General features: G+C 47.7%; 1 protein-coding gene across 3 annotated transcripts in view; it reads left to right on the forward strand.

The window, feature by feature from the left end:
• Nucleotides 1-16,300, forward strand: part of pcdh11 (protocadherin 11) — a 107,957-nt gene extending 91,657 nt beyond the window's left edge. For all 3 annotated transcript variants that reach the window (XM_029847202.1, XM_029847203.1, XM_029847204.1), the window contains one exon: nt 12,769-16,300. In XM_029847202.1, coding sequence (XP_029703062.1) covers nt 12,769-13,217 — 449 coding nt within the window. In that variant the 3' untranslated portion in view covers nt 13,218-16,300. The remainder of the gene's footprint in view (nt 1-12,768) is intronic.
• The last annotated feature ends 1,905 nt before the right edge of the window (nt 16,301-18,205 follow it).

An 18,205-nucleotide genomic window follows, 5' to 3' on the forward strand; every position in this document is an offset into this window, starting at 1 on the left:
CCGCACACCACAAAAGAAGTTGTGTTGACATGGAAGAAGTGGGGGGGGGGGGGGACGTGTCTCTCCCAGATAGAATTATCCACTTCACAGGTATTTTTGGTTTGTGTTTTCCAGTTTGGAAAATTAATACCCTTTCTTCTCCTGCCAGTGGAAGCCTGCAGACGGAGACGACCGGATGATGGAGTTAAGCGTCACATGACTCATGTGGCTGTTCAGGTCACGGGGGGCAGCATGATGACGCTAATGGGTTGTTATATTGATTCAGTTCACCTTTCGCTTGTGTGCTTAGCTATGCTAATCGATCAAAACTTGTCTTCACCCCACCGGCACCTGCGGGGTCCTGCAGCCCGGACCAGAGGAGCTGGGGAGCCACTGTGGCTTCAGGCTGGGGAGGTTTCAAAAAGCAGCTTGACATTTGTGTCTGAAGCCATACGAGCGACCTGGAACCGTTTTTGAAGCAGCTGAGTTGGGAGCTAAACACTGGGATCAGCGTCCTGCAGAGGGCCTGACGTCACCTGTGGGAGACACAGGTGACGTCACTGTTATCAGGCAGGAGTGCTCTTTAAGGCTCGGCCGTAAATGACTGCCCCCGCCTCTTGTTTCACCATATTATGATGCAGAATTTTTCCTCCAACGATGTCTGGCTGCATTTCTAAGTGAGTTATGAACCGGGTTTGACTCGAGGTCGTGTGGCTGCAAATTAGGAAATTACTTTAGTCTTGTTGTTAAAGAGATGGATGGTCGACGCTCAGCCTGGATCCAGCCAGGGTCGCCTCCCGCACTGTAAATAAGAGCCGGTGTGCTTGAGGGGGGAGGTGGCGAGGACAAAAAAGCCACAAAGAAAGGAAGCCTGCTGCCGGATGATGTCCTACATAAAGTTGCTTCTGATCAGCTGGTGCTGGTTCCACGCAGACGCAGGGGGAGCCAGTCTGATCCAAGCAGATCACCTAAACCCGCCTTCTGGATGAGAAAACCTGAGATAATAAACGGCAAAAACATGAAGCAGCTACATAAGAGAAAATTAATAAAGAAGAGAAGCTGGAGTCAGAGACAGGGAGGTCTCCTCGGCATGTGCTGGCCACCCTTCCCATCTGTGCTGGAGTCCCAAAGAATGGCTCTCCAGTGAGCCCCGGTTCTCTCGGGTCCACTGGCTGCTGCACCTTAAACCAGGGGGGTCCAGATCCCGTCCTCGAGGGCCAGAATCCAGCCAGGTGATCTGATCTACAAGGTAGACAGGTAAGAGGGTTGTCCACCTGGGAGGACCGATATCCCAGGGGGATTCTGGCCCTTGGGGACCGGATCTGGACCCCCTTAGACAAAGGCTGAATTCAGATAATTAATAAACGATGCTGATCGTTTGGACCCCCGGTTGCTTTCATGGAGAACAAACATGGAAAAAAATCGCAGCCACCTTGTGATGAAATTCTCTTAATACGCTATTAAAGTGGCTCGACTCGCCGGGCTCCTTCTTCAGGTTAATGACAGCCTTGTTCATCTCCTTCACTCAGCATTAATATCAGCTCGGAGCGATCGACTGACAATTCGCCACGGCGGCGCCTCCTCTGACTCTGGAATGAAAGGCAACGGCAGCGTGAGGCAGACACTCGCTTGATTGGCACCTTATTGAGTGTGGTGGGGGAGCCTTTGATTGCGCTCGCTGTCAATATCGTGTAATTGTTTTTCTTACATACATGGAGCCTCCTTTTCTTTTCTTTTCTTGTCACAGCGGCATCTAATTTTCCCGCAGGTGGGATTTTCTTTGCGCTGCTAGTTTTGTGAATTCTTGCTTATTGTATTAGAAGAGGGTGAAGTTCCTGCACCCTGGCAGAGACCTATCCTCTCTTTTGGTACTGTGAGTGTTTGTTTACCACCGTTTGCACAATATGTCATCATAGCTTGGGCCCATTAACATTCAGAACCCATGCTAGATGCTAGATTAGCTGCACAGCGCTGTAAATCTGTCCTTCACAGTGTCGAGGAGCCAGTTATGCCTTTAAGCTTAAAAAGGAGGCCTTTCAATTATCACGTTAAATGTGTTACCAGATCCACCGGGTGGGCATCTGTCTCCACGCGTGTGAGGCCAGCGTGTGTATTCTCCAGTGTTGGGGGGAAAAATTGAGTTTAAATTTCTTCGTGTGTAGCATCTTTCTGGGCCGGGAGTGCAACCCTGTCGCAATACTGCCCTGAAGGTCGGGGGGGAGGACAATTTTTAATTGGAATTGAAATTGTCTACCTGATATTTTCAAATAATTAGCACTATCAGCGTGGTGGGGGGAGGGTTGTCAGCTCAGGGTTGATGAAAAATAGGAATGGCATTAAAGCCAACGTCTACTGCCGATTTCAGTGTCACGTCATTGCCTGAAGTCGGCTCCGGATGTCGCCCCTGAAAATAAGACAAGGATTGCGAAAGCAAGATATGCTGGGGAGAGCTAGCCGCGGGTGAAGCTAAGTGACCGGCCGATGTTATTATCCCAGATATGGCAAACGTATTGTCGGAACTGACAAGCTTTGACCCAAAAGTCTCATGCAAAGGCCACGGAGCCGAGCAGGCAGCCGGATCCTCTACCCGCTACCGGCGGCTCGCTCCTGCCACCCGGAAAACAAACTCCGTCACCCTTAAGCCCTAAAAGACTTCAGAAGTCGCTTCCACGGAACACAACATTTCTGCACCAGTTAATAAAGGGGAAATGAATTGTATCAGTGTTGCTGTCCTCGGCCGAGGTGAATAGGAAATTATCATAGAGATGGATATTTGTGGCTCCACACACTGAATTACACAGAGAGCGAGCCTGTTTCTGCCTCTGTCACATATTCCTGCTTACACATATGAACACAGGTGTGTGTGTGTGTGTGTGTGTGTGTGCGTGTGTGTGTGTGTGTGTGTGCTGACTTGGAATAACGTGCAGAATGAAATTGGCGGTAGTGATGTCATCGCAGCAGCGGGTAGGGTGGTCAGAGAACCTTGGCAGTTTTCTCCCACGATTCCACATGTTAGCGACCTTTCTGTTTGTTTTTCTTTTTTGGTTTTTGCACCCTGCACCGTCCCCATGTCGCCATCAGGCTCAGTACCAGCCGCCAGGAACATGTGACACCCCCCACGCCTCCTTTCTATGAGGTCGTAACGACTGACACAAAGAGGGCGGCGCTCCGGGCCGATGCATCCCAGAGGGCCGACAGACACACCGAATCAAAGATGCGGGGCGTTAATAGCTGATAGTTAGCGCTCCGGGCTAAACAGCACAAACGACATTGGAGGTCGTCGGGTTGCCGGCGGTCGCCAGAGGAACGCGTTTCCTCCTCGGCGGACTGTTGCGGCCACTGGAGCATTCTCTTCATCAGGGCAGGCGGAACACAATCAGCAAACCTACTTTCTGCTTTTCATTTCATTCCACTTCATCAGAATGCCGCCGTCTCTCGTGGAAATTTAAAAAGCCAAAAAAAGAGAAGGAAAAAAAGAAAAGGATGGCCAAGATATAAACAGACAGAGGCCATTACCGGAGAGAGGAAACTTCGTTTTGATATAATAGCATGCTGCTAAAAGCTAATGTTCCCGTAATTCCATGTGAGGCATCGCTGACAGTTTAACCATTTACTGAAGGCCAAATAATAACATTTATAGTTTGATCCATTGTGATCCAGTGAGGGATCACGTGAGTGTTGGGTGTGTTCAGAGTAGATATTTATGGTAGAGATGCCAGCTGACTTTATATGTAGCGTGAGAGGAGCTGTTACATCAACCCCATCACCGTCAGATCTTTGTTTGTCAGGTGCGAAACGGCGAACGATCGGAACGCGACTGAAGCCAGGATTTTAAAAAAGGAAAGAAAATCAAATCATCTCACCTCTGGAGAACTTTATCAGCTCCTTTTTCACAGGTTCTGAGACCTGTTCCTGTTAGTGTTGCATTATTTATAGGCTAGCCTTTCCCGCGCTCGTGTTCTCGCCGCTGCCATCTTCTTTCCACCGACGCTCGTTCCCTCCGTCTGCATCCGTTGTTCTCGGCTGTTGTGAACGTTCCTTGACAACGCCTGCGCTCGGAACCCCCCCGAATAAAGTAAGCAGTGACAGAAACATTAACATGAGCCGCCGAACACCTCTGTGATTTCAACGGGAACGCATCTGTCGGCAGGACCAAACGGCATATCTGAACTTTTGGCGGCTGGTGGCTGTCGCCATCAAAACAGCAGAAGTAAAGCTGTGATTTATTGAATGTGCCGCTTGTGTCTGCTTTCATGTTCGCCGGCGATACGTCGGGCCGACTCCTCTGGTGCTTTCAAGAACGTCGGCCGTGAAAATGAATTAAACATGTTAAGGAGGAACAGGTTTTATTCCGCTGAAAGCCTCACCCTTTTCAAGATAACCCCCTTTTTAGACATTCAGCGGACTTATCGCGGCGTATAAATAGGACAGAATTCATTATTCAGGGGAGGGTTCAGTGAAAAATTAATAGTTGTCCCCAGAGGAGGGTCAGTGGCATTCCGTAAAAGCGAAAACCTTTAAAGCGGACGTGCACTGGGGGATCTGCAGACAGTCTGCCCCTCATACTAAAACCCTTCGCATGCTACACCCGCGTTGATATTCCAAATATATGTTTGCCGAGCACCCGAGACCGTGACCAGCTCTCTAAGCTCTCCCCCCTCGTAGTTTTCAGATAAGAAAACCGGAAATCGACGGCGTTCGCGTATCTGGCGCTGACATATGTCGCAGACATTTGCAGGATTACCTTTGACACGATGCTGGTTGAGCGACCAACATCTGGGGGGGGGGGGGGGGCTTCTATTGTGCTTTGTGTTTTGAAGGAGTACGCTGGAAAATTCCGCCTAATGCCCTACGCCCTACCTGCCCCCGCTGAAGCCAACGCAGCTAAACAACCCACCACAGCTGGCCTCCCTCTCAGCTCTACCTTGTAGGTTATAATTTTTCAGCGTGCCCAGATCGCTCATGCGCTGAAATCACGCCGCCACCGGTGCTGAGTGGTTTTCAGCCTGCCAGTTATCCCGCTGAATGATGGGCTTCCCGATGCCTTTGTATCCACTTCCTATCTGCCGGGCCACGGAGGCAATAACTGTAATGTACGGCTAAGGGAAAACAGAGCTAATCATCAATGACTGCGAGATATATGGCGGACGCAGCGGCACCTTGTTTATTACCCTCTCCTCTTCCTGCCGAATCAGTCGGCTGCACAGACAGGCCGCCGCATCTGAGAGCTTCTTCAACGTTAATTTGATTCATTCTTGCTTTCCATAATAATTGGGGCCACGGGTCCGGGCGATGAATTCGCTCCCAACACGACAGGATGTGACACCGTTGTACTGTCTGCCTCCCCGAAGGCTCCGTTTTTGGGGGTTTCTGCTGAGCGGCTGTGGTGAGCGCAGGTTTGCAAAGCAGACTGTGAGAAAATGAGGAGGAATGTGGACGTCTGTCACGGGAAGTGGCTCGAAAAGATCCGGGAACACTTCTTCCGGCGTCTTGTTGGGCAGGTTGACTTTTTGATGCTCCCAGTTTGAAGCGGCGAGGTTTGAATCTGCGCAAGTTTTTTTTTTTTTTTTTTTTTTAATCAGAGGTTGACGGTTGTTTAATAATTCTGATTAATTTTTGCGAGGTTTCTTTGATGGCTTCTCCTCCGTGATGTAAAAAAAATTGCGTCAAACATATGAAATTTACATCAAAGACCCAAAAGTAAACCTCAATAAACCATTTGCTTGTCAGCGTTTGTTTGTTCCCCAATTTTCTTTTTCCACTTTTGGGTTTTTGAGACTCGTCTCAGGTGACTCTGGGAATAAACAGGCAACAGGTCGGCCCAGTTCGCCTCAAATCATGTGATCATCAAGCTAAAAACGTAAAACTGACACCCATATTTTTAGATCAAAGCTAAGTCCTGGGAAAAAAAAGAAATCAAGGATATTGAGATTCTGTTTGAGTCGGAGCGACCCAGTCTACTTGCAAATATCAGACGCTTTTGTCTTTGTCGACGTTTCTCCCTTAAGCCTTTTAAAATATACTCTTTCTTTTTTTTATCAATTCCTTTTCATCCCCCGTTCTTATTTCCGCGCCCCAGACCCGACATTATCTTCGCAGTATGCCAAAAAAGAATTTTGAGGTGGATTCACAGGTTTTTATATACCTTCATAAATATGCATTTATGTATTGCTTCCTTGTTGGTAACAGCACTCCTGCTGTACATAAAGAGTATCATCCAGCTGGAATTATTTTTCTTTTTCTACAAGAGCGGCAGCAAAAAGAAGAAAATGAAAGCCTGCGTGTGCAATTTACATCCGAGGACACGGTTCTGTGTGCGAGTGTGTTTGTTCCGTCCCCCCGTACACACACTCGCCCTCTCTGCCGCGTGTCGCCGTGGTGATGAGCGCTGATTGCTGATTGTTACGGTGTTGGCCCCTCTCATCTATCCGGCCCATGCTGGGTATTTGGCCCGGCCTGATTGTGTTGACGGTGACACCAGCATCTTGTCCTTGGGAGGGGAGGCCCGACGGTGGTCCGTGCGTAATGAAGGAGATGTAATCAACCAACGGCGTGCGCGCACAAGAAAAGTCCCCCCCCACCCCCCAACCCCCTGAAATGGTCCCTCTGTTGATGGAAATCACACAATGGCAGTTTTTTCTCTTTCTTTCTTTCCGTACTGAAGCAGTATCGCAATTGGAAGTTTTCTCTCTCTCTCTTCTCTCCCTTTGACAACAAAGGTGACTTTACGATAAAATAATTTACATTAAACGGAGCCTCTGCATTGTGTCGCTGTTGTTTATCCTCAATGGTTGCCTCAACCTGCGACATACTTGTAATCAATAGCAACAAAGAGGGAAGGCGCGAGGGCCCGGCACCAGGTTGTTGGAGTGATCCTTTCTCTTCTTTGTGCACTTTGTCCTCTCTCCACGCTTTGTCATTTGTTTTGGTGTTGTAATCTCAGCCGAGTCAATAATATTCTTTGTTGTCTGAAATTGTGTGTCGGGAACAAAAAAGGGCCACGTCCCTTTGTTGAAAGTACCTGTCTGTGACTTTTCACTGGCCGCCGCTCTCTGGCTCTCAGACTTACAGATAAAGTAATCATTAGATGTTGTTTTCTGCCGGCAATTACTTTCAGCTACAATGGGTCAAACACTGGGAAAGCAAGAGGGGTCGGGAGAAGACAAGGCTAGATGGATTACAGGCGAGGAACTGTATAGGTCCCACGAGTGCTGATAAATACGCATGTGGCCCGGAGACTCGACGCGTTTAGCTTCGTCTCCGTAACTGCATCAGCAGTAATTAGTCTGGAGCATCTACGGCCACTTCGCCCCCATTTTATCTGCATCGCATTGTCTTTTTCAAGAGAGGCCGCCGGGCTCTCAGGGCGCCGTCTGTTCTTCATAGTTGGAAAAGATGAGCAATAGACTTTTACCCCTTACGTCACCGTCTTTATCATCACTCACAATCAACATCTCAGTTGCCACGGTAATTCAGCAGCCTCGACGCGCGGCTGTGGGAGACGGCTTGATTCACCGACGCGCCGCGTTAGTTTTTCTTGTCGTCTGGATGTTTTATTGAATCCTGTTGTTTTCAGCTCAGGTGTTATGAAGTCTGTAACCAGATGTTTGCGTCGTTCCACTTATGGAAGCCGGATGTTTCCTGCAGCTTTTGCGGGCCAACACGTGTCCCTCTAAACAGCACGGCTGACCTCTGCCTTAGAGGTCATCGCCACCTCTCAAGAAGGAGAAAGTTTGTGCTGCTGAAATATTATTTCTTCCCTCTTTCACTCCCTCATCAGGGGCCGTGACAGGCGTCAGCCAGGGATTACGTTCCCTCCTCTGATAAAAGTAAAGGAATGTTGACATAAGAGACAGGTTCATTTTCAGATTCTTCTCCATCCAAGGCCCTTTTTATCTTTTTTTTTTTTAACTAAAGCTACAAATCTGCTGCGTGACTCTGCATAACCTTATTTTATTAATAAGATAATATGTATGTCTCCAGGAGCGTCAGATACTTTTCATTCTTTTAGCGACTGGCTTCTCAGGCTCTCCTCGATGTGCTGAGGAGAGCATGAATTCACATGAGCGGACATTATTAAAACTATAAATCAGTCAGGGGACGGCGCAAGCTCGGGGAAGAGCGGCGGGGATGGAAAAAGGCATCAAACATTTAAGAACGCCGCCCCATATTTGTAATTCAGTGGAAATGAGACATTAGTCCCGTCTTCAGCCGACAACTGAAGGCGGCGGCGGCGGCGGCAGTGGCGGCATCCCTCCTCCCTCAGCAACACGGAGGGGGTTTTAATAGCACCATTATTATTAATGACCATCCATTTGCTTATCCAGATTGCACGTTTGAAATGAGCGTAGGGCCGAACGCGGCGATAAAGCCGCAGTAATTACAAACCCAATTATTCTAAAGAGATTCTATTTGTTTGAAAGAAGCTTCCACATTCTTGGACGTCTGTGTTTTGGTCCTGCTCCAGAAACGGGCACTTTCTCCCCCCTCAGAATCACTCTCCCTTATCCTCGGACTCATCTCCTATTCATGCGGGAGCACATTATATGTTAATCATCAACACTTCTGCACTCAGACGTACGGTTCTGCCGCAGCTTTATGAAAGGCAGCCTCCTAATTTCAAACGCCGCGGCCCATTTCCATTTTTCTTTGTGTTTTCCGGCTCTGCTGGACCTGTTGAGTCCACATTAACTGACACTGATAGGCGCAGAGCTCCAGAGGTGGGGGAAAGTTTTATTTGCTTTGCATAGTTATTTGGAAGGATGCGCAAACTCTCGCACTTTTATTTTTTTGCCAGTTGGGAGATTACGGAGATTAAACCCATTTGAGCTTTCAAGGCAGAAAATGTTAGAACAGGACAGAATAATGCAGCTAAACCTGCGGTTAAAGGTTGTTTACGCTTGTTAAAATCTTGTAGAAATAACACAATAATATGCAACTGATGTCATAGTGTCAGGAGCTTTATATTAGCATTCACTTTGTGCTCCAAAACAATGTGTTAAACTAACCACAGCCTGTTTTTAACAAAGATCAGATTTAAAACATTCACTCAAATCTAAAACAATAGCACACGTGCACCACAGCCGTGCGCACCAAAGCTGTTCGTTCATCCGTGAGAATGATGCATGTTGACTTGGGTGATAAAAAAAACAACAACCGCACCAATTACCGCTCTAAGGTGAGTCTGGATCCAGAACACCTTCCTGATGGCTGATTTGCTGTCCTAGATGCACGCAATTAGTCTTTTAATTAACAGTAATGAGTTTTGTATGCTGAAATAATAAGTCGAATGGTGATGTGTGCAGACGTTAATGTGGCGTTCATCAAGATGTAACTAGCTCTGTCAGTGAATACTGTCAGCTGTCATGTTAAATATCTCACACTGTTGTGCCGAAAAGCTCCTCTGCAGTGCAGTTGTGTGTGTGCGCGGGTGTGTATTCAGCAGAACACATATGCATTAGCATAGCGGGGAACAAAAGCTAAGCATAAAACAAAGGCGCTGATTTCAAAAGCACTTGCATGTGCGGTAGCACCTCGGCCGTGCGTTTCACACTCTTTAACGCATTTTAATGCTTTTTAGAAGCCAAAATGTATTCGTGTTACCTGCTGTGTGACCTGACCATTAGCGTGTAGCTGTACGGGCTCGGAAAATGAATATCTGCTAGCTTTTCAAACACTTCACAATAGACACGCAAAACCCTGTCACGTGTTCATTGGCGTGCGAAATGGAGTGGAGAGGCAGGCGTGCATGCGTGCACATCCAGCACTCATTCATGTGCTGGATAAATGAATTGTTAGGCAGGTGGGTCGTTTGTGATATGCCATGCGCTTCGCTATGGGGCAATTACAAAAAATGATGTCAGAAATGCTTTTAATCAGCTTTGGGAACCATGAGCGATAATTCTGTGGGTCACAGCGGAGCGCAGAGGACAGTGTTGACAATATTTGTAAATTTCAGAAGTGGGGTTTTTATGTCTACATATGAGAATTAGATGTGTCATGGGAAGGTCATTTTATTCTGAAAGGGGAAATTCCATCCTGAAGCGTCGCCCTCTTCCACCCTTTTCCTGTCAACCACCAGTTATTCTAAAAGGGGGGGGGGGTGGCCATTCAGGGTCTCCAAGCAACCTAATGTTCATGTTTTTGGACCTTGGGAGGAAGGTGAATTAGCCACAGGGAGAACATAAAGGTTTCGCTGGGGTTTGGCTGCGCTGACCAGAGCATGGAAAGGAAGCCGTAGCAAATAGCACGTGCGTTTCCTGCTGTGCGCCGGGAATGAAGCAACCTTTTGCCCTTTGTGCTGTCCTGCGGGTCAGCAGACGAGTCCGCGCGTTTATCTCGTCCCTCCACTTATTTTCTCTGGCGTCTTCAGTCATTGCCGAGACTTTTAAAGCGGTCGCCCGGTTGCCACGGAGGCCGCTCCGTTCTCCGTGTTTCACATTTCCCATGTTTGAAAGCACGGCTGGAAGGTCACTTGAAAGTGGATGCAACGCCGGTCGATCTGCGGGTCGCCAGCGGATGTGTCGACGTTGCAGAACGCGAGCGCTGCAGCCGAGCGCTGACGGTGACCTTGCTTATGACCGAAGGATCGACCGCAAAGTTGAAACTGTGACACCGCTCCGGCAAAACTCCCCAAAACAAGACTGTAGATGGCAGATAGGAGCACCGGTGTGGGTCACACAGGCTACACAGGCTATACCTCTGTGTAGCCTGGGTAAATGCAGGATTTCTTCCATTTGGGTTGGGATTTCCTGTTTATTCCACAGTATTATCCCACCCTCATCACCTTCACTCTGGGAGTCGTCTCAAAGAAGGAAAGTAGTTCTGATCTCTATTAAAGCCGATTGTCCCCTCCGGACTGTTGTTTAAATTTCCTTGAAGGTAAGGAGGTGGGGACGTTCCTGGCTCTAGGGATCTGTGGCATCAGTGATGTTTCCTCTGGAAGCCTCCCCAGGGTCTGGTTCTTTCCCCCTGAATACAAAAGACAATGGCATCACAAGCTGGCTGCTGCACACCTCGAGCTGACTGAAGCCTGACCGCTCTCCCACCTTCCCGGACCCCCCGCCACTTATCCCGACTATCCCAGCGGAATGAAAAGCGGCGCAGACCTCTCTAGACGGGAAGTACTGCGTATTTGGATGGAGTGACGCCTACTGACATGGAACCGCTGCGAGTTCACGCTGCGTGAAGGCGCCGATCCACAGACCCTTCAGTTCCAAAGGTGTCACTTCGGCTTTGCGTTTAAAAAGGGAGGGGGGAGTGGGGGGGGTGGCCGCATGTTTACGGCCTTAATTCATTCAAAACACCGGAAAGTCTCACCAACAGCGGAAAACCCTTGGAGAAAGACTGAGCAAGGGCAGAGCCAAGACTTGGCTGGCTGCTTCTGTGTGAGCTGAGAGATCGAGAAAGCCGCATCCATTTTTGCCTTAATGAAGTTAGTGACCCCCCCTGAAAGTGACACATTTACCACCCGGGGGATTTATGCACTCCAAGGCTCCGAGGTGCCAGTTCAATATGAAGAGGACAGATTTGACTCCAAATATATCCTCGCAATTTATCCCCGGCGCTTCGTTTACAGACAGTGGTCTCCATTAAAGTTGATGCTGTTCTGCTCAATTTGTGGTGGCACAGAAATGCAAGGACGCGACAGAACCGGGCCGCTCGCAACATCCGGATAGCGGCCGGCATTGGAGATCACTCACGCCAGATAATTGGAATTGCATTTCTCAGGAATAATTGACAGAATAATACAAAGAAGGTGGCTTAAATACTTCCTGATGTGCGTGAATTCTAATCGCACTGGCGTGTTCAGAACCTGCGTGTGGACTTCCTCCCGTGTCCCATTGTCTAAGAGCACATCATTATTTATAGCAATCTCACTTATGCAAATATACTAAATAATTTCTGCACGGCAGCTCGGAGCTGGAGCCCGCAGGAGAGACGTGATGTTTGAATGAGGGCCCATCTTTTCCTTTTTGCACGGCCCAGGAAATCTAACACCGCGGGCTCCTGGTTGCCTTGGCGCGTGCTGTTTTACATTCTAATTATCTGACTTGACAGGCTTTATTGCTGAGGCCTCATCTCAGACTTATTCCGCATGTGATGTCAGCGCTGGAATAATGAGATAAGATAGTTGGAGTCCTCGGCCTTGCCCGGGCACCTTCTCGTACCAGTGTGGGGGTTTTTCCCCTCCCTTCGCCTAAATTCTGCAATAATTAACCATCTTTATTATCTGATCCGGAGCTTGACAGCAGGACGCTCCCTCTCGTGGTATCACTCTCTGCCAATCCAGATTTATGGATTTGACGAGATTTATTTGGGATTGGGAGCGATCAGACGGGGTTTCAGGTGTTCCTCGTTGACAGTGATTAAAATAAACAACGTACCGTTAGGTTGTTCATTAAATATTTAATATGGCAAAGCCAGTCTGAGACACCAGCAGCAAGACACTTTTTTCTCCTCCTCGCTCTAATTAAGCTACAGGGAATTCCTCGCATATTGTAGGTAAACACGGGTAGTCGTGGGAATACTGATGGAAATTAAATGCTCTGCTTGTGTTTTTCTCATTACCAGATAAAATGAAACATTTATCTGCGACTTTCATTTTGCTAAAAGGTTGACGTTCTGTGGGTCAGCCAGTGAAAAGGGGGCGACGTTCCTCCGGTTTGATGATGAGTCCTGAGCTGCGTCGGTGGTTTTCCACGGCCGGTGCAGAACGCGACCTAATTCGGCTGATTAATTCTCACGATTTCCTTCTTCTGCTGTTTTTCTTTTGTTTTGTTTCTGCAGCTATCGAGGTGAACATGCAGAAAGCTTTGGCTGAAGCCTCCGAGACCTGTACCCAAGAGTGTCTGATACTGGGCCACTCCGACAGCTGCTGGATGCCCCCGGCCCTGGCGCAGTTCCAGAGCCCCGGTAGCAACAGCCCCACGTCCACCCCCGTCGCCGCCTCAATCGCCGGTACGATGCCCACATTTGGTTTCCAGCCGAGCTTTGCCCAGGGAGCCAAAGCTAGCATGGGGCTCATGGATGGTCGCCACACCCTGGGTAGATCCGTGCCCAGGAAGGACGAACTGGACAAAGGGATCAATCGGCCGCAGTTCTACAACACCCTGGACAGACACTGCAGCAGTAAGAAGGAGGAGCCCGTCAAGGTCATTCCCCTGGCGAGTTTCTCCTCCTCTGAGCAGACCACCGGCGGAGGCAGCGGCTCCTTCTTGCACGAGCACCAGCTGTAAGAGTTAAAGACACGTCCACAGCGACGCCCTGTTGTCGGGGACTCTGCGATCAGTGTGTCCGCGTACGTGCAGAGGTGTGTGCGCCTATCGAATGACTGGCCAGCCCGAGTTTAGTTACAGAGGAGAGTGGATTGATCAAGATAAAAAAATAATAATATCGGGATCGGGTGGGCAGCTGAGGTATTTGCAAAAGAAGAAAAAAAACATTCTTAAAATAGCAGGCCCATGTATAATAGATAACGGTAGATCCACACCAAAGTAGTTACATTACAGTAAAAGGAGTTTCAGCTTTCAGTTTGGTGTTTGCTTAGTGAAGATCAGTGTCCGCTTTACGCTCCTCAGGACTGAAAAGACCATGTCTCCAGGTGGAGCAACATGCAGGTCCAGTGTGCACAGGGAGCTAAATTTGGGATAAATGTTAACTCAGCTCAGCTTGTTGGTGTTTACGTTCAAGTTCTAGTGAATTTTGACTCTATAATATGCATCGCAAAAAAGTCGACTTTGTTTTCTTTGGGTCAGGGGGCTGCAGAGGCAGAAACGGCTGGGAGGCAGCAGTAGAGCGCGTGGCAGTCTTTGACCTTCTGCTTTTTTACCTTATAAAACAAAAAATAATTAAAAAGAAACTATTTCAAAAGTGCTGCACAACCAGACAAACACATTCCCACACTGTTTTCCATACGGCTGTTTCATCTCCTGTTATTAAATTTTGCTGAGAGGGGAACCCAGATGCACTCTGGGAAGGCGTTGTTGCTGCTTTTGTTTCCTCGCATCTTCGACTCAGAAACCCTTTTACCATAACAGCTATTAGGCAATTATCCTATTTTATTTTAATTACTTTGATATAAGCTCAACAGCTTACTACCTCTTAACTCCTCGTTGTAGTTAAGAGGTAAGCAGGGTTCTTTCGGCTAGTTAAAACAAGGAAACACGAAAAAGCACCTGCTGTCAACATGCAAGGAAACTTTCCTCTCTTGCTCTGTTCCCGCCATATCGGTATAAAGACCGCATGTTCTAGCTAATTAATGATGCTACAATGCTATTTTCCTTTTGTCTATTTTGTTAGTTCAATCACGGACGTCGGTTTGTTTCCACCTGCTTTTTTACGGGTTTCCCACTTCACCGGGGTCATGGCTGGATAACTGGAAGAGCCAAAATATCCAAACAACATAGTTTAGATTAAGCTAGCACAAAAGGGAGGCGTGCACTTCATAATCCCGCACTATTCATTTCCCTCCTAGCGTGGTGCAAATTGAGTGGTCCAAATCTCTAATGTGGCATTTTCGAGGGAAGGTGTGAGGCAAATTGTGTTTGTGCACTCTATCTCTCTGATAGCCGGAGTCAGGACTCCGATATTATATTGAGGATTTGCGTGAGACCTGGTGAAGATGGATTAAACGAGCAGCAAGTCAAGGACGCAGAAAAGGCCAATTCAATTTCATCTCCCTCACCTGCAAAAATCAAATTAATTTAAAGAAGCAACTTAAATCAATTCAACCATGAACGCGCTTGGAGGGGAAATGTCACAATTTGGGAATCCAATTTCTGTTCAATTAAAAAAAATGTTTATTTCTTCCATTTGATGGCATTGTTAGCATGAGGCTACGTGCTCGGGACAATTCATATTTAATCCAAAGGCGGAAAATCAAGGGGAGAGACTATGTTCAGCCAGTGAAAAATTAACTTAAATCAGTTCCAACAAAAAAAAGAAATAATGAAAACACAATTCGGACCCAACCGTCCTGGAATGACCGAGAGAGAGAACTGCTACCAACACAGTCACCGTTGTTAAAAATATTCAAAGTGGTTGTTTGAAATTATTTACCCAGTCACGTGTACAATAAGCACAATAGTATCCATTTATAACGCTCACTCTGTTTTAACTTGCTCTGCCTACAAAAGTACTGTAATGTTTCGACAGCTACGTTATTTAACATATGTCTGTGGCGGATGGGGGGGGGGGGGGGGGGGTGGTTAGAATAGTAACTGCATGAATGTAAAAAAAAAAAAAAAAGCTATAACTGCAGTCCCTTTTTGACCACAAGCTGTTTTAGAGGTAAAATTAGTGGCGTTTTATCTCCTAAGCTGTTTTTCACGTATACCATTGAATGTTCACTCCCCTGAGGAAGTGTGTGTCCCCGTGTGTCAAATGTTGTCATGTTTGGACAAACGCCCACTGAAACAGACCGAAATGTCACATCTGATAACAGGTTTCCGCCTCGCATGGTTCTGCAAGCGTTCCTTTCACATGTTTAATCCCCTAGAAGTGGAGCACATATGCAGAAACCCTTTGGTTTTCCTTCTTTGCCTCCATTTCCAACCGTGCATGAGCTCCCCGGACTTCCGTGTGACACATTCAGCTTATTTTGACTTTTCTGTGTCATGAATCAGTGTCGGTATCGATGTTTTTCTACATGTCTGTCCGTCCGATGGATCAACTCAGTGTTAGACAGCGTGTACGCATTCAAACTTTGTGCAACGTGCAACGACTAACGTCGCCATACACACATATCTATATTGTCGGATTTACTGGATCCTCAACTGTATATAACAGCACCTACGAGACGGAGTGTAACAGCCACAGACAACAAATGAAGGACTGGTGAGGAGAAAGGTCAAAGGGCAAACGAGTGCTGAGATGACAATCTCCGCTGTAAAGTAAATGGCTACATATGCATATTGATGATCACACTTTGTTTGAATGTGTCTACACGTGACGTGTGTGGAGGAGACGGTGTGTCTTTGCATGGGTGTGTGTGTGTGTGTGTGTGTGTGAGAGAGAGAGCATCCGCGTGTGCAGAGGTGTGAATATACACAAATGTATCATGTACAGATATAGAAAAACTTAAGTATATGCTTGTAAATTTGTGGCGGGTGCGTCGGATCCAGTCTGCTTGGGAAGAAAGGCTTCAATGCTTGCCAGCCAATTTGTATCGGTCAGTTTAAGCTCTTCGGTCTGTGTCGTCATGCCTTTGTAAAATATTTAAATTTATGAAAAAAAAAATGACCTTCCACATGGTGAAATGACTTTTTTGTTTCTCCTGTCATTGACTTTTACTTGAGACATTAAATATTGAGTCTTCAAAGTTTGCGCGTTTGTCTTTTTCGCTTATTCCCGGAGCGGCGGCGGACTGGCCCTGCCCCTTTATACCAATCATTGCAATTACAAGCATCAAATTGGATTTGACATTTCACTTCCATCCTGTCTGGAAAATCAATATCCCTGGGGACACAATTCAACCTATGGCATTCAATGCATGTGCGTATTAATGGGGAAGAAAAAAGCTTCCAGAGGAGCCGTGACAGCCTCATCAAAGGAAGGTTTTGATCTACTGTTTAACCGCTACTTCCTGCATCGGGACGTTTAAAGGATCCCTGTGTTGTGCACAAACACGGGGACAATGAAATCCCCATTATGGTATTTCAATACCCACACTGGATTCATCTGCGTTTAACTCCTGGGAGTGAATTCCACAACACAACTCTCCCTGCACCCTCGATGTCCGTAAAATATGTTCAAAGAGTTTGCATTTGTTTTCTATGAAATCAACACCTCGCGTGATTATTGCGCAGGTTTGTCTCATGGAAAATGACACTTTAGGGAGGGTCATATTGATCGCTTTTTCCTCCGATGATTAAAAAAGTTCCGGCTCTGCTCGTTTACTGCTGCGTCACGCCGGCAGTAAATTAGAAAGGTCAGATTTAAATCGTTGGTTTGAGGTATTTACACCAACAGATGGGTGCAGATAAATCCCACTGTAGCAGCTCAGGATGGAATGTTCATGAATTTTCAGGGGCGTCATCATCATGGCGTTCAGGGTGACGTCATCATCACGGCGTTCAGGGTGACGTCATCATTATGTGAAATGGAACATCCATCAGTAACTATCTGAACTTTACACAATCCATCCACCCACCCATCCACCCATCCATTCATCCATCCACCCACCCATCCATTCATCCATCCACCCACCCATCCATTCATCCATCCACCCACCCACCCATCCATTAATCCATTCATCCATCCACCCACCCACCCATCCATCCACCCACCCACCCACCCATCCATCCATCCACCCACCCTTCCATCCATCCACCCACCCACCCATCCATTAATCCATCATCCATCCACCCACCCATCCATCCATTCATCCACCCACCCACCCATCCATTCATCCATCCATCCACCCACCCTTCCATCCATCCACCCACCCATCCATTCATCCATCCATCCATCCATCCACCCACCCATCCACCCACCCATCCATTCATCCATCCATCCACCCACCCACCCTTCCATCCATTCATCCATCCACCCACCCATCCATTCATCCCATCCATCCACCCATCCATCCATCCATCCATCCATCCACCCACCCACCCATCCATTCATCCATCCACCCACCCATCCATTCATCCATCCACCCACCCACCCATCCATAATCCATTCATCCATCCACCCACCCATCCATCCATCCACCCCACCCAACCACCCATCCATCCATCCACCCACCATCCATCCATCCACCCACCCATCCATCCATCCATCCACCCACCCATCCATCCATCCATCCTCCATCCACCCACCACCCATCCATCCATTCATCCACCCATCCATCCATCCATCCATCCACCCACTCACCTACCCATCCATCCATCCATTCATCCATCCATCCACCCACCCACCCATCCATCCATCCATCCATCCATCCATCCATCCATCCTCCTGGGCTGTCTTATTTATAGGAAGACTCCTGACAACAGAGAGGACGGCCTGTCTTTCTCTAACTAGCCATGTCCTGGACATGCAGGACAGCCAAAGAGGCCACTGGACTGTGTCATCTTGTCTCATCTTTAGCATATTTAAAGCCCCCTTCTCCTTAACAGAGCTGACCTCGCACATTTGTTTCTCATGGTAATTGGCTAATAATGAGACAGTGACGGCACGGAGGACGTCCTCGCTGTCAAAACACGCACGCAGCCAAATACAC

Source organism: Takifugu rubripes, chromosome 14, assembly GCF_901000725.2.
Source record: "Takifugu rubripes chromosome 14, fTakRub1.2, whole genome shotgun sequence".
NCBI lineage: Eukaryota > Metazoa > Chordata > Actinopteri > Tetraodontiformes > Tetraodontidae > Takifugu > Takifugu rubripes.